Source organism: Anomaloglossus baeobatrachus, chromosome 2 (genome assembly GCF_048569485.1).
Source record: "Anomaloglossus baeobatrachus isolate aAnoBae1 chromosome 2, aAnoBae1.hap1, whole genome shotgun sequence".
Taxonomy (NCBI): domain Eukaryota; kingdom Metazoa; phylum Chordata; class Amphibia; order Anura; family Aromobatidae; genus Anomaloglossus; species Anomaloglossus baeobatrachus.
In genome coordinates, this window is record NC_134354.1 from 141,010,887 (window position 1) to 141,030,258 (window position 19,372).

At 41.7% G+C, this 19,372-nt stretch overlaps 1 protein-coding gene across 1 annotated transcript; it reads left to right on the plus strand.

Annotated features, from left to right (window-relative positions):
• The first annotated feature begins 35 nt into the window (after positions 1–35).
• C2HXorf58 (chromosome 2 CXorf58 homolog) lies at positions 36–18,321 on the plus strand. Its single transcript, XM_075333382.1, is given in 9 exon segments — positions 36–352; positions 1,825–1,924; positions 4,502–4,596; positions 6,077–6,188; positions 7,881–8,012; positions 13,255–13,481; positions 14,658–14,760; positions 14,762–14,806; positions 17,192–18,321. Coding segments are annotated over 9 exon segments (1,101 nt in total). The 5' UTR covers positions 36–233; the 3' UTR covers positions 17,360–18,321.
• The last annotated feature ends 1,051 nt before the right edge of the window (positions 18,322–19,372 follow it).

Consider the following 19,372-nt stretch of genomic DNA (forward strand, 5'->3'; position numbering starts at 1 on the left):
TGAGGTGAGGCTCTGCTATAAATGACTTGGTCGGAGGTAGAGTCAGGAAGCGAATACTTGGCGCATTGTGCGCCTTGTGTATATGAGACAGGATGTGACGTGTGGCCCCGGGGTTGTCATGGTGATGGTAAACGCTGCCCTCCCCGGTGCACGGTGCACGGTGAGCCCGGGCAGCTCTCCGCCTGTCTTCCTCCATACAGACATTTCCGGTGTTTTCTGCTGCAGTGTTCCCCATGGATGCCCGTGCCGGCTCCAGCACATCCATCTCCATCAGCCTCCCCACCAGCAGCTCTGTACAATCACTGCCAGCAGGGAAAGATCGGAAGAGAGCAAAGCAAGCAGTGAGGCCTGTGTAAGTGACCGTGGAACTCCGGATCAGTGCGGCCGCTGTTCCCATGACAAACCTTCCTGGCAGAATTGTTCTACAATGGTTTACTGAGGATGCACGATCCCACATGTCCACTATGGTTCTTCTGTCTGGCCGCCCTGTCGTTACCTCCTCATGAATGTTCTTCACTTACCTGCTCCCTGCCTGTCCTCCATGTGTAGTATGAGGTCTGTCACTCTCTGCCTGTCCTCCATGTGTAGTATGAGGTCTGTCACTCTCTGCCTGTCCTCCATGTGTAGTATGAGGTCTGTCATTCTCTGCCTGTCCTCCATGTGTAGTATGAGGTCTGTCACTCTCTACCTGTCCTCCATGTGTAGTGTGGGGTCTGTCACTCTCTACCTGTCCTCCATGTGTAGTATGAGGTCTGTCACTCTCTACCTGTCCTCCATGTGTAGTGTGGGGTCTGTCACTCTCTACCTGTCCTCCATGTGTAGTGTGGGGTCTGTCACTCTCTACCTGTCCTCCATGTGTAGTATGAGGTCTGTCACTCTCTACCTGTCCTCCATGTGTAGTGTGGGGTTTGTCACTCTCTACCTGTCCTCCATGTGTAGTGCGGGGTCTGTCATTCTCTGCCTGTCCTCCATGTGTAGTGTGGGGTCTGTCACTCTCTACATATTCTCCATGTGTAGTGTGGGGTCTGTCATTCTCTACCTGTCCTCCATGTGTAGTATGAGGTCTGTCACTCTCTACATATTCTCCATGTGTAGTGCGGGGTCTGTCACTCTCTACCTGTCCTCCATGTGTAGTGCGGGGTCTGTCACTCTCTACCTGTCCTCCATGTGTAGTGCGGGGTCTGTCACTCTCTACCTGTCCTCCATGTGTAGTGCGGGGTCTGTCACTCTCTACCTGTCCTCCATGTGTAGTGTAGGGTCTGTCACTCTCTACCCGTCCTCCATGTGTAGTGTGGGGTCTGTCACTCTCTACATATCCTCCATGTGTAGTGCGGGGTCTGTCACTCTTTACCTGTCCTCTCCACCAGCAAGTTGCTGTGTTTATGACCTTTATGGGTGACTCAGACTGTGTAAAGCTGTGTGAGTTGACACTATTACTACATTTACCATATAGCCAGAGTCACACTTGCGAGTGCCTCGTGTGTAACTCGCGCGAGTCTCTTATTGAATCACCCGGCACGGACTCGCACTCTCCTGACAGGAGCGGGTCGGTTCCATGTATATCTATGCAGCTGAGATGCTCCTGTCCAGAGAGTGCAAGTCCGTGCTGGATGATTCAATGAGAGACTCGCGCGAGTTACACACGAGGCACTCGCAAGTGTGACTCTGGCCTATATTATATTGTGTGGGATGTAACAATAGCGCCCTTTAGGTTATAAAGCTGTGATCTTAGTTTTGTAGCTGGCCTCAGAATCATGTGTTAGAATGGCTGTATCTATCTCCAGCCTTCGTGCATTGACATTTTCCATTATTTGCTTTGTCCAGGATTGATCTTGATGTTGCTGTGATCCAAATTCAAAGAGCGTGGAGATGTCACCGCAACAAGCAGGTCTTCACCCTCCTAAAGCATGCTGCCCAGGCTGCTGTAAGTAATAACATCATTTTTTGCTTTCTATTATTGTTTTACTTTTCTCATTGCTATTACTTTAAAGATACAGTGACAATAACCATATAATACAATCCTGTTGTCTTCCATAATATGTAATAGAACCTGACAGTAGAAAGCTGATGGTACTGTGACGGGACTTGTCTGGAAGCGTGTCCCATAATAATAATAATCTCTATTTATGTGGCTAGAACATTTTATAGCAAATATGTACAAACAAAATCAGCAAGTACCTGTGGCAGCAGAGCTGTAGTCATAGATGGATATATGGAGACATACAAGAGGATTTATTAAAGTGTTTTTTTTTCCGGGAATACTGAAGTAAAATACATTTAGCACTAGAAGTCCCAGAGAGGGGTCATTTAACATTTCTACCTTTGGAACCCAGAGACGGGTCGAATGACCTGAAGGATTTTAGCTAACATCCTATAATGACCGTCTTTTGTTCTGTAATTAAGGCCATTACTGTCGCACCACAGGAGGTTGTTGTTTTCCATTAAGTTTAGCCATTTAGTTTCTAGTTAGTTCTATTCAGTTCATTTGATCCTCTTTCAGGACTTCAGGGGGGAGCTCGAAATTTCTGGGACTTCTAGTGTTAAGTCGCAATTTTTTGCACAATGCAGACTTTCAAAAATAATTAGCAACGTTTGGTGTTTTTGCCCAGTTTGAAGCATCTCAGACCTAATGGACTGAGGTGGGGAGGGACGGGTGTGGCAATACCCGCCCATTAAATTAATGAAAAGTGATGATTTTGTACCCCAGAAATGTCACTCTCCTCCCCTGATTGGAGTAAGGCGGCACATGGGGGCGTACGTCAGAGAAAATGTGCCGAATTGTCGCGCGTCTTAAAGGGGTTGTCCCACAAACAAACAATAGTTTAATCATAGATCTTGGAATAAAAATGAGTTACACAATTTGATGTGTTGAAAAATGTTCCTGTGCTGAGATAATCTTATATATGTGCTTCTGCTATGTGCTGTGTAGTGGCTGTGTCTGACCGTACAGGAACAAAATTAGCACATACTACAGCTGGTGGCCAGGGGAAGAATCGAGTATAGAGACAGGACGGAACCTGTGAGGTAAAACATTTTTTTTGCGAGTTAAAAATAATTTTTAAACAGGCAGGGAAATGTTTTACCTCACAGAATGCAGCAGCTGCTATCCCATGCTGTCCGAATACTTTTTTGTTTCCGTCCCTGGCTAGAAGATGTAGTATGTCTACTAACTCCATGCTTGGTCAGACACAGCCATTACACAGTACATAGCAGGGGAATATTTATAAGATTCTCAACACCCAAATATTTATTTATTTTTTTTAAATCAGATACATTTTTATTTTACACCAGATATACAAAACATTCAACAATAACGAGCAGAACTATAAACTTTCCCTCCCCAACATCCCCTCCCCCTCCCCCCTCAGCGTACATATTACCCATATCATTATCAAAGATCTTACATTTTAACCCTTCAATAGCATATATTGGAATGTATAGAACACCCAAATATTTTAATTTAACACATTCAATTATGAAACTTAATTATCATTCCAAGTTCTATTGATTAAAATGGACTTTGTTTGTGGGGAAAACCCCTTTAATGAGATCAGTGCATTGCACTTTAGTAAGGGTCCCGTTATACATAGCGACGCACCAGCGATCCGACCAGGAATCCGACCTGACGGATCGCTGGAACGTCGCTACATGGTCGCTGGTGAGCTGTCAATCAGGCAGATCTCCACAGAGATCAGCCACCAACGACTTGTGAAACGACGGCTCTCTGCTGGCTACCGGAGGAATCTCTTGTAATGCCAGGCCTGGATTCAGTTACCTGCTTTGCACTCCGGAGCTCTTAGCTGAAGCCTGGACTGATCTGAGTTTGCAGGACTGCGCCGAGTGATTGATTCCCGGGCAATTGCGGTTCTGTTCATAACAGCTGCGAACAGGCCGGGCTGCAATCCGGAGTTCAGGTGAGAGCACCGATGATCAGCCCGGCCTGTCTTCAGCTGTCATGAACTGAACCGCAATCGTTAGGGAATCAATCACTCGGCGCTCGCGGTGCAGTCTAGACTGCACTCTGGAGCTCAGGTGAAAGCTCCGGAGTGCAAAGCAGGTAACTGAATCCAGGCCTGGCATTACTGGAGATTCCTCCAGTAGCCAGTCCGACGCTGGGCGCTTGTTGGTCTCCCGCCAATGCGTGCTGCACAGCGGGAGACAAACGAGCAAAAAATGGTCCTGATCGTTTTGTCACAATCAGCGACCTCGCAGCAGGGCCCCGCTCGCTGCTACTTGTCACATACAGCGAGATCGCTACCGAGGTCAATGATACGTCACAAAACCTGTGACGTTTCAGCGATCTCGCTTTGTGTGACGGGGGCTTAAGAGATTCTATAAGACTGGTGTGCACAATGGCAGTCTGTCTTAATGAATCCACTCCATAGTACACAAAGAACCCCCAAGGTTCATGTAAAAGGGCTATATAAGTAGAAACAAGGGGCACAGTGTCTAGTTGACTTTTCACCATTTATAACAACTTTTTGCATGAACTGTTTTGCAGGAAACCTATGCAACATATGAAATTCTCAAGAAAGTCAGCCCCCTGGAAGCAGAATTACTCAGAGATCCGGGGATGCAGTGTAAAGTGAGATTCAGGTATTACCAAAATATAGCTATAGCTAATGGCAGCACAAAAAAACGAAATCCTATAAACGAAATATATGTTCTTCTGTTTTTACACGTTTACTATCAGAAAAAGCCATGGTTTCCAGATCTACCATTTTATGGACCACATAATGTCTTTGATCTCGTCAGAGACCCCACATTTCAGTGGATCCATGTAGTATTAGATGATCAAGGTTATTTGCTAATCCAGCTATGCAAAATAGGACAACCTAATCTGAGGGTATCCATAAAACTTCACATTTATTGTTTATGATTAAAAGGCATCACATTTATACATAAAAGCAATCACTGATCCCATCCACACCAAGGCAAGAATCCTATGCGTTTTGGCTACTGCGCCTTACTTATGGTATCCTAAGTATTAGGGTTTGCTCACATTAGCGTATAAATCGTATGAGTGCCATGCGAGGAAAAAAAAAATTGCAAACTGGCTGTTATTCAATGAGTCAGTGCTGATCTGCAAGTTTTTCCTCATCCGAATTCGGAGTGCGGAAAAATTGCAGCATGTTGCAAGTGGCTGCGTATATTATGAGACTCGCCAATCCAAGTCAGTGGGTGTGAGGAGGAAAATAAAATACAGACCATGCTTGTGGCATCCTTATTTTTTTTTTTTATGCACACATCTCAAAGGAAAAAAATATAAAACTATAGATAGATAGATTAGCTGGATATCTTGCAGCTATATACCATAATGCCACAACCCCTCTGCATATAAACTTGCACCCTTTAGTGCCTTTCATGTGATACTAAAGGGGGTTTCACCTAATAAATAAATAATTTAAAATAAAAACTCTGTGCGATTTTTTTTTTTTTTTTTTTTTTTTTTTTTTTTTTTTTCCCCCCTCCTTTCCCCTTCCCCTTCATTTTTGTAACCATCATAGGTAAACGAGACAGCTGCGGGCTGATATTAAGAGGCTGGGAAGTTCCGTGGTTATTGGACCTTCTCAGCCCAAAAGTACCAGCCTGCAGCTGCCCCAGAATTGATACATCCCATGAGATGTGCCATATCTGGTGTTTCGCCTAGGCCCTTCCCTTTTAACCTGGTGCGTTGTCAATCGTGGTAATGGTAGTTGGGGTTGATGTCAGCTGTGTAGTGTCAGCTGGTATCAAGCCCTCATGTTAGTAATGGAGACATGTCTATCAGACACTCCACATTACTAACCAAGTAAGTAAAAGAAAAATACACACACAGGGGATAGTAGCTGATACTTTATGAGATAAAAAAAATTCTCTGTCTGTTTTAAAGTATATACAAGTAAACAAGGATGGCATACTATCACATAATTATTATAATGCACTGTGGCATAAAGTACACTTTACCTATAAAAAAAAAAAAATGCGTTGACGTATGTTTCGTATTACGCTTCATCAGGGGGTGTGTATGTAGCTAGCTGGCTTAAGAAAAATAAATACAGGGCAGTGAAATATAGGATTTTCTTCTCTTTTACAGATTTGCAGGTTATGAGTTTCCACCATTCATAGTTTTTAAGATTTTCCACAGTGCTGGGGGACATGGAAGCCGATATATCACTGGAAAGAGAATAATTATACCATCAAGCGAGGTAAAGGGTATGTGAGATGAACAATAAATAGGTATATTTGTATGTCTCAGAGAGTTAGTATACTTCTACGCAATGTTTAGGATAATGGCAGTTAAAGTTTAGTTTAGTACAGTTTTGTTTCCATTCATTTCATTGCTTTGCTGCTGGGTATGACCATTCTCTGCTTCCTATAGCTATGTGATTAATCTTTTATGTCACCATATGTGGCAAGAGCTGCTAGAAAAAAAGTGATCTGAACTAATTTATAGTAGTGTCACCGTTATTGCCACATATTTCCCTGATCTAATTATAGCAATTCACATTGGGAGAGGTGTTGGGTCTAACAAAACCAAGATCATCTGCTAATCAAAGAAAAGTCAGTGTGAGAAAGTCTCAGTATAGAATTTATTTTAATGTATTTCTTCTTATATAGAAGTAACACCCTACAGTGCTGTATGGAGATTGTACTTATTCACTTCAGTCCCGGTTGCTAATAGAAATCATATTTTCCTCTTATTTAGACAGTTGTCATCCTATGATTGTTTTTGGCGTGGGAAGGGGGGGGGGGGGACTTATTAGCTTGAGCATACTCTGCCAAACCCTGGGTGAACATGAACAGATATATACCCAAACCAAAAAACAGACCTTTTAAAATGTAATATTTTATTTGTCAAAATTTTATGAAAGCATAAAGAGTAATACAATAGATGCAGGGCTTATAAATTACATGCCAATTAATAGTATATATACAAAAATTAATCCAGCAGAGAGAAAAAGAGTTTACACATAAATGCCCAATTAATATAGGCGTACAAAGGCCATCCTAAGGATATACCGATTTAGAAAATACTTATAAAGTGTCAAGTGCACATAATTTTGGGGGCGAGTGGTACGAGACGCCTCCTCCCTGATGAAGATTGCCATTAATAAGAATTGAAACGTACGTAGGTTATCTTGAGGCTCTTTTCTGACAGTCCCCCTCCTTTTCACCTCCTTTGGCTGACATTTGGTGTTTACTCCCACCATAGGTACTGCTTACGCCTGCCTGTGCAGGGATTTCAGTGGGGCCTTTAGCCTAATACGGGCTGTGTTCAGTACTGTGCCACATTGTTTATGGGCTGTATGATTTTAAGAGCGACAGTATGTTGATATGTAATGCCCATATGTCTTCCCTGTAAACTGACAGTGCTATATTTATATGTTCTGTATTTGTACCCCACAGCCTATGTTACCATCATGCATGGGGGGGTAACCCGCCATTAACCCTTTTAATGTGTTTTTAATGACCCAATGGATGTTCACCCCTACTGTGTCTAATAAAAATTTGTATTTTTGCACTTGAAAAACTCTTGTTCTCCCTTCTATGCTACGCTATTGAGTTTGTGCTAATGGTGTGGGGTTCCAGCAGAATCTGGACCCACCCTTTATTTTCTATGGTACCCTGGAGTACCCTCTCCTTTTTAGTAATACAATACATGCAGGGCTTATAAATTACATGCCAATTAATAGTATACATACAAAAATTAATCCAGCAGAGAGAAAAAGAGTTTACACATAAATGCCCAATTAATATAGGCGTACAAAGGCCATCCTAAGGATATACCGATTAGAAAATACTTATAAAGTGTCAAGTGCATATAATTTAATCAAACCAGTATATGAGTGAATGAATTCATATATACGGAGAGCCCCCTACATGTTTTTCTTTTGTAGGCTGCAACCGATGCTTTCAAAATAATGGGACACCGTGTGTATTATGAACAAATGATTTGTGATCAACTTGAGCATCAGAAATACAGAATTACAGATGTTGTGGATGTGGCAACCTTTAAGGATTACATGCAGGTAAGAGACTCATATTTTAGCAGTTTATAAGACATACAGAAATATTTGAACAGTAACACGTTTTGGCCTTTTAGCAGTTTACCAAAACACCGTCAAGATACAGTGACACTGATGAGCAAAAGGGTAACAATGATTTGAACTTTTGACTTTCAGGCTCCAGATCTCAGTATCCACTACAGCTTTAAGTGTGAGAATACCTTCATTTTATAGACCATCATCTTGGCTATCTCATACATAAATCTGACTTGCAACTACTGTATATAGCATATAGTTAGTTGTGCAGATTCTTATGTCAGTACATTACTACTGTTTTTCTCTTAAAAATCTAAATTTTATTTATATGCACCTTTTTGGTTTTCACCACTGCATGAATCCTCCTGGGCATGCTCTCAATCAGCTTCAAGGATGTCTTGACTGAAATTTGATTCCAGGGCTCTTCTACACATTCCCAATGTTGGTGCATACTGTTCTACTCATTTGGGTATGTATACAGATTCTTACTTCAACCCACAAGTGTTCGATTGGGTTGAGGTCCAGGTACTGTGAGGGCCAATCCAGCACCTACACTGTCACTGAACCATTTCGTCACCAATGTTGACTTATGCTTCGGGTTGTTGTTCTGCTGGAACACCATTCATGTCCTTTTCATACCCATAGTACTAGAGTGTAAAGTAACTCATCTTGTAGGATACTCGTATACAGTGTGTCCACCCATCTCCTGTCCACTGCCATTAACTTGAGAACGGCGGCAGCTATAGGCATAGAAGTGGTGTCTAGGTATAGTAAATTAGCCATGCGCTACGCAACGAAACCACCTATAGCGCCACCTGGTGGAAAACTACGGAGTTAGCATTTTTATCTTGAAAACTGAATGAGAGAGCAAAAAGTGAATTAAAAAATTGTAGGGCATCATCAATTCAATACGAATCGACACCTTGCATACAGAAATGCTATGATATGAAACCCATGACCCCCCCCCCCCCCCATAACATTGAATACTGGTCACGCATATGGCGCTCATTTAACTTAGATGCTCAAAGTGGCCACCGTCAGCTGCAATGCACATCTGGACTATGGACAGCATACTGTATCATGCTGCACGTTGTGCAATATGGTAGGTGACAAGTTTGCATAACCATCTGTGATACGTCGTCGTAGGTCCTTCAATGTTGGTGGACGGGTCGTATTCACCTGCTGTTTGATGTGACCTCACACAAAGAAGTCCAATGGGGTCAGGTCGGGTGAGCGTGGAGGCCACTCCATGCAGCCACCATACCCAATGACTTGTAGGAAGGTCTCCATGAGGTATCGCTTCACGTCCGCAGCCTTGAGTTTTACACGCTCTAATCATAGCATTTCTGTATGCAAGGTGTCAATTCGTATTGAATTGATGATGCCCTACAACTTTTTAATTCACTTTTTTTCTCTATCTCGTTCCGTTTTTGAGATAAAAATGCTAACGCCGTTGTTTTCCACCAGGTGGCGCAATAGGTGGTTTCATTGTGTAGCGCATGGCTACTTTACTGTACCTAGACACCACTTCTATGCCTATAGCTGCCGCTGTTCTCAAGTTAATGGCGGTGGACAGGATATGGGTGGACAAACAGTTTTCTCAATGCTGAAGTATACAATCGATCATCGTCAAGTATCAAACGCCTTTTCAGTGTGAAACAACATCATATCAAGCTTCCTCCACTGAACTGACAGTTCCTTCAATTTATCGATCTGTGGTACAACATATTTTTATTAGATTTTTTCCAACACAGACATTACAGATAAATACTTCCAATTTATGGGGGAAGGGGGGAAATAAGGGTAAATGAGGTAACATCTTATTAGAAGAATATTATTGGAGAAAATGGGAAGGGATCGGGGGAGGGGGAAGTATTCCTAACAATGAAAAATAAGAGCGCTTTATAATTTATGAATATAGTACTAAATAAGACAGTAAATCACTGATGTACATTTTACTAAATGAGATCAATATGAATAATCTGTGCTCACATTCCACAATCAAAGATACAGAGTTTAATACTTAATGTAAAGTAACTGGGGGGGATAGATGGGGGCGGTTATAGGGGAAATGGGGAAGTTAAGGGAAGAAAGCCGGGTAGAGCAGGTGACTGTTTATCCTACATTAATTATTATTTTTTTTTTTTTTTTATGCAATGGCCAAGTTATAATTTGTAGTTTCTGCAATCTGTTTACATTGCTGTCTACACTTTACATTTATGACGTGTTGTCAATTAAATAGGTTGTTCTTGTTGTCAGCCGGCTATGCTTTAAGTGTTCTTGTCAAGTTGCTGATACAAGGTCCCCATCTGGAGTTATATTTCCCCATCTGGCTACTTCTCAATGCTAGGATGAACTCATAGGAATTATGCAGGGACATATCAGGTGTCTGTATCTACTGGGCAATTCTTCAATACCTATCGATAATAAGACCATTTGGGGGTCCAGGGCAAAGTTTAGGTGGGTTACCTGTTGAAATCAATTTATCGAAATATCAGCACCGATATTTGCCTGTTTGCTATGGACACTGATCACACAGCAGGAGAACAAGTGTGTGGAGCAGTGCCCCAGATTCTCTTCTAACCTCTTGAAATGTATCGATCTGTTAGCCCCTTTTTTCCCTTGTTTCCTATAGACCCATTTACGCCCATCAGAGCCTAGCCTAACTTTCATCTCTTTGCTTCACCCACTTCCAATCTTCAACTGCAATTTTTCATACTTTTTTTGCAAACTCGAGCTTTCTTATGACAATATTGATGTTGAGGCTTCTTTACTTTTTTCATTCCACTGTTCCAAGGCTCGAGTAATGTGCATCGCACGGTGCTGGCATGGACATCTGTCATCACACTAATTTGAAGCATACGAGCCTCCTCCACTGCCATGTTTGTTGCACCAGAACTGATAGACCTTGTGATAAGCCGACTTATTGACGCCGATATGTTGCCTAGACGTCCATCTCTTGGCTTTTGAAGAGATGGACAGACTTAACTTTGTTTTCTTTCAACTGTCATGGCACTCACATGATGCGGTTTGCCAATTTCTTGACTGAGACACTGCTATTGATGAGGTGGTTTCTCTTTTTTTGATAAATCTTCTTCATGGCTGCTCCTTGATTCAAACCAGTGACCTTTCACTTGGGAATCAACCTAATAACACACTGAGCTATTAGTGTATGTGTGAACAGGTTGTAATTTGTAGTATACAGGAAGAAAAAGATTTTTCCATCACCAAAAACAAAACCGTAACAATGCAGTGACATGACAAGAATCTGCAAAACTATTATGCTAAATGCTTGCAAGTGAAATTTATGTATGAGATAGCCAAGATGATTGTCTATAAAATGAAGGTAGTCTCACGTTCAAAAATGTAGTGGATTGTGAGATATGAAGCCTGAAAGTCAAAAGTTCAAAATATTGTTACCACTTTGGCCATCAGTGTATATAATCAATATGGGCTTAAAATGCATACTCTTAGCTTTAATATGAGGGTATTCACATCCTAATTGGAATAAAGGTTTAGGAATTACAGCTCTTTAAAATGTAACTGCCTCTTTTTCAAGGGACCAAAAGTAATTGAATAATTATCTCAAAAGTTCTTTAACATGCTGCATGTGCTTTTCCCTTCTTAAGCCATTATCAGTTAAGTAGGTAAAAGGTCTGGAGCTAATTTCAGGTGTGACATTTGCATTTGTATACTGTTGTTGTGAACCCAGAACATGTAGTCAAAGGAGCTCTCAATAGAAGAGAAACAGACCATCATTAGGCTGAAAAAAAGAAGAAATCTATCTGAGAGATGGCAGTAATGTTAGGAGTGGCCAAATAAAAAATTTGGTAGACTCTTAAAAGAGCACATTGGCGAGCTTGGGAACTTAATAAAGGCCTGGACGTCCATAAAAAAACAACAGTACTGAATGATCGCAGAATCCTTTCCATGGTGAAGAGAATCCCCTTCACAACATCCACCCAAGTGATGAACACTCCAGGAAGTAGGTGTTTCAGAATCCAAGTCTACCATAAAGAGAAGACTTCATGAGAGCAAATACAAAGGGTTCACCACAAGGTGCAAACCATAAATTAGCCTTTAAAAATAAAAAGGCTAAATTTAGACTTTGCACAAAAAAAAAATATCTAAAGAAGCCTTCTGGAAAAGCATTCTTTGGACAGATGAAACTGAGATCAACTTATACCATAATGGTGGGAAGAAGAAAGTATGGAGAAGGCTTGGAACGTGTCATGATCCAAAGCACACCATATCCTTTGCAGTGTGATGGCTGGGCATCCATGGCTTACAATGGCACTGGGTCAGTGGTGTTTATTGATGATGTGACTGAAGACAGAAGTAGCTGGATGAATTCTGAAGTGTAATGGACGATACTTCCTGCTCAGATTCAACCAAATGCAGTGTTGATTGGACAGCGCTTCACAGTACAGATGGACAATAACCCAAAATATAGGAGTTTTTAAGCAAAGAACTGGAATTTTCCACAATGGTGGAGTCACTCACCAGAGATCAACCCCATTGAGCTGAATTTCACATGCTTATCACAAAACTTAAGGCCAAAAGATCCACAAACAAGCAACAACTAAAGTTAGCTGCAGTAAGGGCTGGCAAAGCATCATAAAAAGAGGAAATCGAGGGTTTGGTGACGTCCATGGCTTCTAGATTTCTAGCAGTCATTGCCTGCAAAGGATTCTCTACAAAATATTAAAAATTAACCTGTTATTTATGGTAAAGTAAATTTGTCCAATTACTTTTGAGTCTCTGAAATGAGGCGGCTTTGTTGAAAAATGGTTGCAATTCCTAAATGTTTCACAGGTGTAGTTTTGTTCAAACCCTTTAATTAAACCAAAAAGTTCACACTTCAATTGTATCTCAGTTGTTTCATTTTAAATCAACAATAGGGTCATGTAGATTCAGTCAGTGTCCAAATATTTGTGGACCTAATTGTATGTTACATAAATCATTAATTGGACTAGCATATGGATTCTGACTGGGAAGATCTATGACTGTTCAACAGCAAATCCATGACAGTAACTGGACCATCAGCCTGAGATTTTTGCAGTCAATTCCCCGGCAAGTACGCAACATATGGCATATCCCATTACTTCTTCTAAGGCCCGTTATACAAGTCTAAAGCCAGGTTAAATCATCATAATCATAAATACATATACTGTAAATCCTACCGTAGTGTCATTTACATTGTACATACGACACTTCATTTCTTTTCAAGTACACAAGTCACCTTGATGAGATTCCAGCTCATCGTGGAGGACGGGATAACTGTTGGAGAAGACTATCTCTGAAAAATATGCCAAGAACAACACTCATGTACGATATTGTGGACTATGCGGAGTCTGGAACACTGTCCAGTAGACTTAAAGAAGAAATGAAGCTTCTACTGATGCCTCATTCTGAAGATATCCAGCGTCGGCAGCTTAGTGCGGTCACCCAAATCAGGTTATCCTCAATGCAGACGTTACTTTGGCTTGGATTTTTTTTTTTGTTTTAAATTTAGGTAGAGCAGGTAATGAGTATAAACATGTGTATTCATGTTCTTCTTGGATGTAATATTTTAATTAATTTACAGTAATTCAAGTATCAAGTAAATTCAGTTTTACTAGGATATACCAGCACTCATGATCAGGAGGGTGCAAAAAATAGAAGAGTGTACAATTGCTAGACCTTTTAAATCATCAGTGGTAGGGGGGTACTGCAGATCCTATTATCTTGAGTAGGGCTGTGCCGCAAGTCCCTGCACAGCGGGTGACCAAGGGCGAGCTATGAAAGAGGGATATTATGAGAGGAATACAGTCCTCTATCTTATTATTACCGGGAAGGAGGGGGGGAGTGCAGACAGGCACAGTATTCAGGCTTCTACCAATCACTAAGTAATGACATATCCTAGAGATCTGCTATCACTTTATAAGATGGGAATAACCCTTTTTTATGTAAATTACAAAATGGCACATTAGCTATCTGTAGTCATGTACAAAAGCAAACATTCACCAGTGATTGATAACATTTTTAGCTCAGGTAAGCCAATGCTACAAGTAGAAATGTGCCATGGATTGTGTTAAAGGGGTATTCCCATCTCCAAGATCCTATTTCAATATGTAGTAGGCGTAATAATAATATTAGCAAATACCTCCAATTAGAAATGTAGTATAGTTCTCATGATTAGCGATGTCTCTTACTTCATGTGCAGGGCATTGCAGCTTAGGTATCTGAATGACCTCCCCCACAGTCTAGCGAACCTCTAGGCTGAGGGACAGCATAGGGTTCCCCAGTCTGAGGGTCAGCTTAGGTTTCCCGGTCCTGTCATCCGATCCCCGTGACACATACATGATGGGGTGGCATTACTGCTGAAAGCAGCATAGTCTTGCTGAATGTCATGATTTGCAGATATGATCAGGTTAGAGCACTTGGATTGTTATTGGCCTTGCTTTGATCATTTTGTTTTTTTTGCTATAGAACTGTGTGCTTTAACAAAAAAAAAAAAAGCTTTTAGCTGATGTCCAGCAAATTGTGGCGCTCAGCACGTCAGCTTGCGTTTCGGTCTTTAAGCTTCGTTTGCATGTTGTAGCCAAGTAGTTCAGTTTAATTTGTTAATCTATATTTTCCTTCTTCATATAGATCCCCTTTGCCACCTCCATCGTCAGCAATTTCTATCTACGTCTCATCACTCTATTCTGCGACACCAAGAAATTCATCTCGAAGATCACAAAAAGCCAGGCGAAAAAGTTGCCAAAATGAAGAGATTTTATGGCCCTGGGAGAGAACAGGTAAAATTAGTACACCAACCTTAACCTGAAAAGTAAATTACAGAACCAAAAATTAATGTGAAAACTAGGGAATGTTTTACTTTTTCTCAAGAAAAAAGTGGCATGTAGTTCACTACTCCATAGAGCACATTGTTACTGCAACTAGTATTAAAAAAAAAAAAAAAAAAAAAGTTATAGATATGTCATTTTTTGGGTGGGGGGGGGAGGGGGGGGGTAGGGAGAGACAGTCAATAGGCCTGTATAAGAAAACACTGCAGATATTTAAAAAAACTGACCCGCACATCCTACAAGTGTGTATAGGTGCCAGCTGAAAAAAACATCGCAAATACAAAATGGATACAGCCGCACACTAAATGCCATTAATGTATAAGGGAACTCTGGTACTGCATTACTGCTATATGAAAAAATGAGATTTTTAGTTTATGAATTGGCCAATGCATGTAAGCCCGGAAACCAACGGCAAGGTAAATCTCAATATTCCGGGTCCCTAACTAAAATGCCACTATCTAGGTTAAAAACATTTTTCATATAGCAGTAATGCAGTACCAGAGTTCCCTTATACATTGATGGCATTTAGTGTGCGGCTGTATCCATTTTGTATTTTGTATAAGAAAACAGACATTTACACATTATAAATAGAAGATGCATACAGCTGCACACTAAAAAGCCAACAATGTATAAGGGAACTTACTTTGGTACTGCATTACTGCTATATGAAAAAAATTAGATTTTTAGTTTATGTATTGGCCAATGCATGTAAGCTCGGAACCCAACGGCAAGGTAATCTCTATAATCCGGTTACCTAATTTAAATGATGCTATCTAGGTTAAAAATATCAGTGTCTGGGGTTGCATGCATTGGCCAATACAGAAACTAAAAATCTCAGTTTTTCATATAGCAGTAATGCAGTACCAGAGTTCCCTTATACATTGTTGGCTTTTTGGTGTCCAGCTGTATGTATTTCATTGACTTTTTACAGCTAGCACCTGTTCACACTTGTTGGATGTGTGGGTCAGTTTTTTTTTAAAAAAATGTTTACACATTATAGTTTCTTGGGTTGTTTTACATGTTCTTTTGGGGAGAGACACAAAACACATCCTAGAAAATTGGAGATGTGAAAGGGGCCTAAGAATTCTAATGTACAGCGATAATGGACTTTGCTTTTTACAAATCGATTTTTGAGCCAGTGCTTCATCTGTATTTCTAAAGGCCCAGTCACACACAACGACTTACCAGTGATCCCGAAAATGATGCGACCTGATGGGGATCGCAGGTAAGTCGCTGGGAGGTCGCTGGTGAGATGTCACACGTCAGATCTTACCAGCGATGCAGGAACAATACAGGTCGCAGTAGCGACCTGTATAACGATCTCAGCAGTCACTGTGACCCTGTCACACAGTGTCAAACACAGCGATGTGTCCTGCCCAGCAGGACATCGCCTTTGAAGAAAATGGCCTGGACCATTCTGCAATGACTAGAGATCTCACAGCAGGGGTCTGATCGCTGGTAGGTGTCACACATAACAAGATCGCTAACGGGATCACTACTGCGTCACAGAAACCGTGACTCAGCTGCGATCTCGCTAGCGATCTCGTTATGTGTGACGGTACCTTAAGCCCAAACCAGTATCCGCTTCAAACAGAACAGTCGTCAATCTTTGTCTTGCTGTAGGTTCCTCTCCTGACTGATCGCCGAGTCTCTCAATCCAAGCACATTCCATATTTCAGAGTCGTGTAAAACAAGCCTTACAGCAGTAGACAGTGTGCTTTGTTTAGTTTTTTGTGGTGTAAGAAGAAAAGTCTAGGAAAGCAGATAAGCATCACTGAGATTGATCGCCTCGGTGATGTAAGCCTGGAAGCAGACTCCAGCATGTTAAATGCTGAGAAGGTTAATAGGGCATGACAGGGCCGGGTTTACAAGTAGTCTGGGGGATAGGTGGATATGGTTGCTCACATATCCCCACTCTGGGGATGTGGTGCTTCAGGGAAAAGGGAGACCTGTAATCTGTCAGTGTCTGTGTGTTGAGGGGGTTTAGATCTGTAGCGGTTTTACTCTTGTAAAAGAGACTGATGTTATCCTGAGCGGGTGGACTCTACAGTACCTTATAAACGTGTTCATTTGTTTCTCTGTTTGTTACTTTGTATCTGAGAAAAGGTGTTCCTGTCTCTACGTCCATAAGCAGCCAAGTGAGCTGTACCCTTCCAGCGCACACAGATAGCATGCTAACCATTATTGTGCTCATCTGCATGTAGCTTAACGTTGTCTTTTTTTTTAAAACCATATTGTGTTTATTTAAGATTTTTCAATATACAAACAACAACGGGGCTATCAGACCAACACTCCCGCTGATGGATTTTTGATAAAATTATTTTTTTTTTTTGTTAGGATCAGGATGAAACTAGAGTTGTCAACCAGCAACAGTTCTCAAGCAAACAAGAGCAAGTGATGTTTACTGATGATGATGCATGGGATGAAGAAGCTGAAAAACTTTATGCTTGGAGTCAGAGCCTGTCTGTAGATGAATCTGGGATGCCATCTCCCGTACATCTGTAAAAGCTAGAATTGGTGGCTAAACACTCGCCTGTGCCAAGTACAGCTGCTGATTGCATTAGATCCTTTACTATTTTCAGTTGCTGTTTTTGTAAATATGGAAATAAGTACAGAGACATAGAAGGATAAATGGACTGTAAGACATATGGTTTATAATGAAGCAAGGGTCCTCAAATATCGATAGGTGGTTGTCCTTCAATTAAAAGCAAAGTATGTGGGCATTTGCAAAAAGAATAAGTCCAACCTGTACAAGTAATTATTTTACCAGCAAATATAATTCTATTAACTCCACAGTGCTTTACATAATCACTGTCCCCATTGGGACTCACACTCTAAATTCTCTACCATCTACAATAGATGGCGGTACTCGGACGATGAGCAGTTTACATCCCACAATGTCCTTTTCTACAGCCCCTGTGCCAATCCTTGGGGGGGGGTCACAGTGCTCAGTCTGGTGGCTGCGCATTGCCGGCCCTATTATCGCTTTTTATATTACGCAGACGCAGCCTTCACTACTGACTGTCAGGTCACATGCAAAGGATTTCATTGTGACGCTGGCAAGGGCCAGGATGTACATTGTGAGTAGAGTCATAGCCACACCACTGAAGACAGCAGCATCAGCCCTCATGTGATGTGTATACTGCAGCCCCAGCGTCTTCTATGTGATGTATACACAGCAGGCTCTGTGTCTCCTGTTTGATGTATGTTCAGATCTCCCAGTGCTTGAGTTCTATAAATGTTACATGAGCAGGGATGAATATCTCACACAGTGAGGAGGCATGCAGTGTAATATACATGTCTTCAGAAGTGGCTGCAGCGAGCTGATTGTATTCCAGCCCAACGAGAATCTGGAAAAGCAGTTGCAAGTAGTATCATCACTATCCCACTTAATTTCACACATCGCACCAACGATAAGCAATTCTAGCCATTACACTAGGGGGAACTAATTAAATGTTCGACCAAATAATAGGATACATTTCAAGTTGATATTCCTGTATGATGTTATAAATATCCAAATTCCCCTCTCCCCCCCCCGCTGAAGATCATCTCGTCATCTTCGAGCTTCTGTGAAGCCTATCTGGAGACTTATCTTTACTGTACACTACAGTACTGAAGTATTATAGCATACAAAGAAAGGATCAGAGTTTCCTAAGGGAAAAGAGGTGCTAAAAATAATAAAAAAAAAAAAATTATGTTTAGATTATTCAACTTTTCACAATGTAAGAAAATAAATATTTGGGATTGTCGCTTCCATAAAAGCCACATCTGTCAAAACCCATAAGGCTATGTGTGCACACTGCAGATTTACCACGGATTTTCAGCAGAAAATGTGTCTAACATTTCTGCAGTCATTCCCCAGCAAAACCTATGGGTATAAAAAAAAAAAAAATGCTATGCGCACACTGCGTTTTTCTTTTTCGCTCCTAATTGGGAGACCCAGACAGTGGGTGTATAGCTACCGCCTCCGGAGGCCGCACAAAGAACTACACTCAAAAGTGTAAGGCCCCTCCCCTTCTGGCTATACACCCTCCCGTAGGAGTACAGATTCCTCAGTTTTAGCTTTGTGCGCAAGGAGGTCAGACACGCACGCATAGCTCCATTGTTTTTAGTCAGCAGCAGCTGCTGACTATGTCGGATGGAAGAAAAGAGGACACATATAGTGTCCCCAGCATGCTCCCTTCTCACCCCACTTATGTCGGAGGTGTTTGTAAGGTTGAGGTACCCATTGCGGGTACGGCGGCAGGAGCCCACATGCTGATTCCTTCCCCATCCCTTTTTACAGGGCTCTGGGTGAAGTGGGATTTACCGGTCTCCAGGCACAGAGACCGTGCTCCATCTACAGCCCCTGGAGAAGATGCTGGATGGAGCGGAGTACATCAGGGACATGGCCCTGCATCCTCAAGGTACTCTGTGTCCCCGTGTATCTGGCGCTCACACCGCAGCATGCTGGGTGTTGTAGTGCGCCGGGGGACATCAGCGCTGCGGCGCCTGTGCCATGGCCTCATTCAGCTTTGC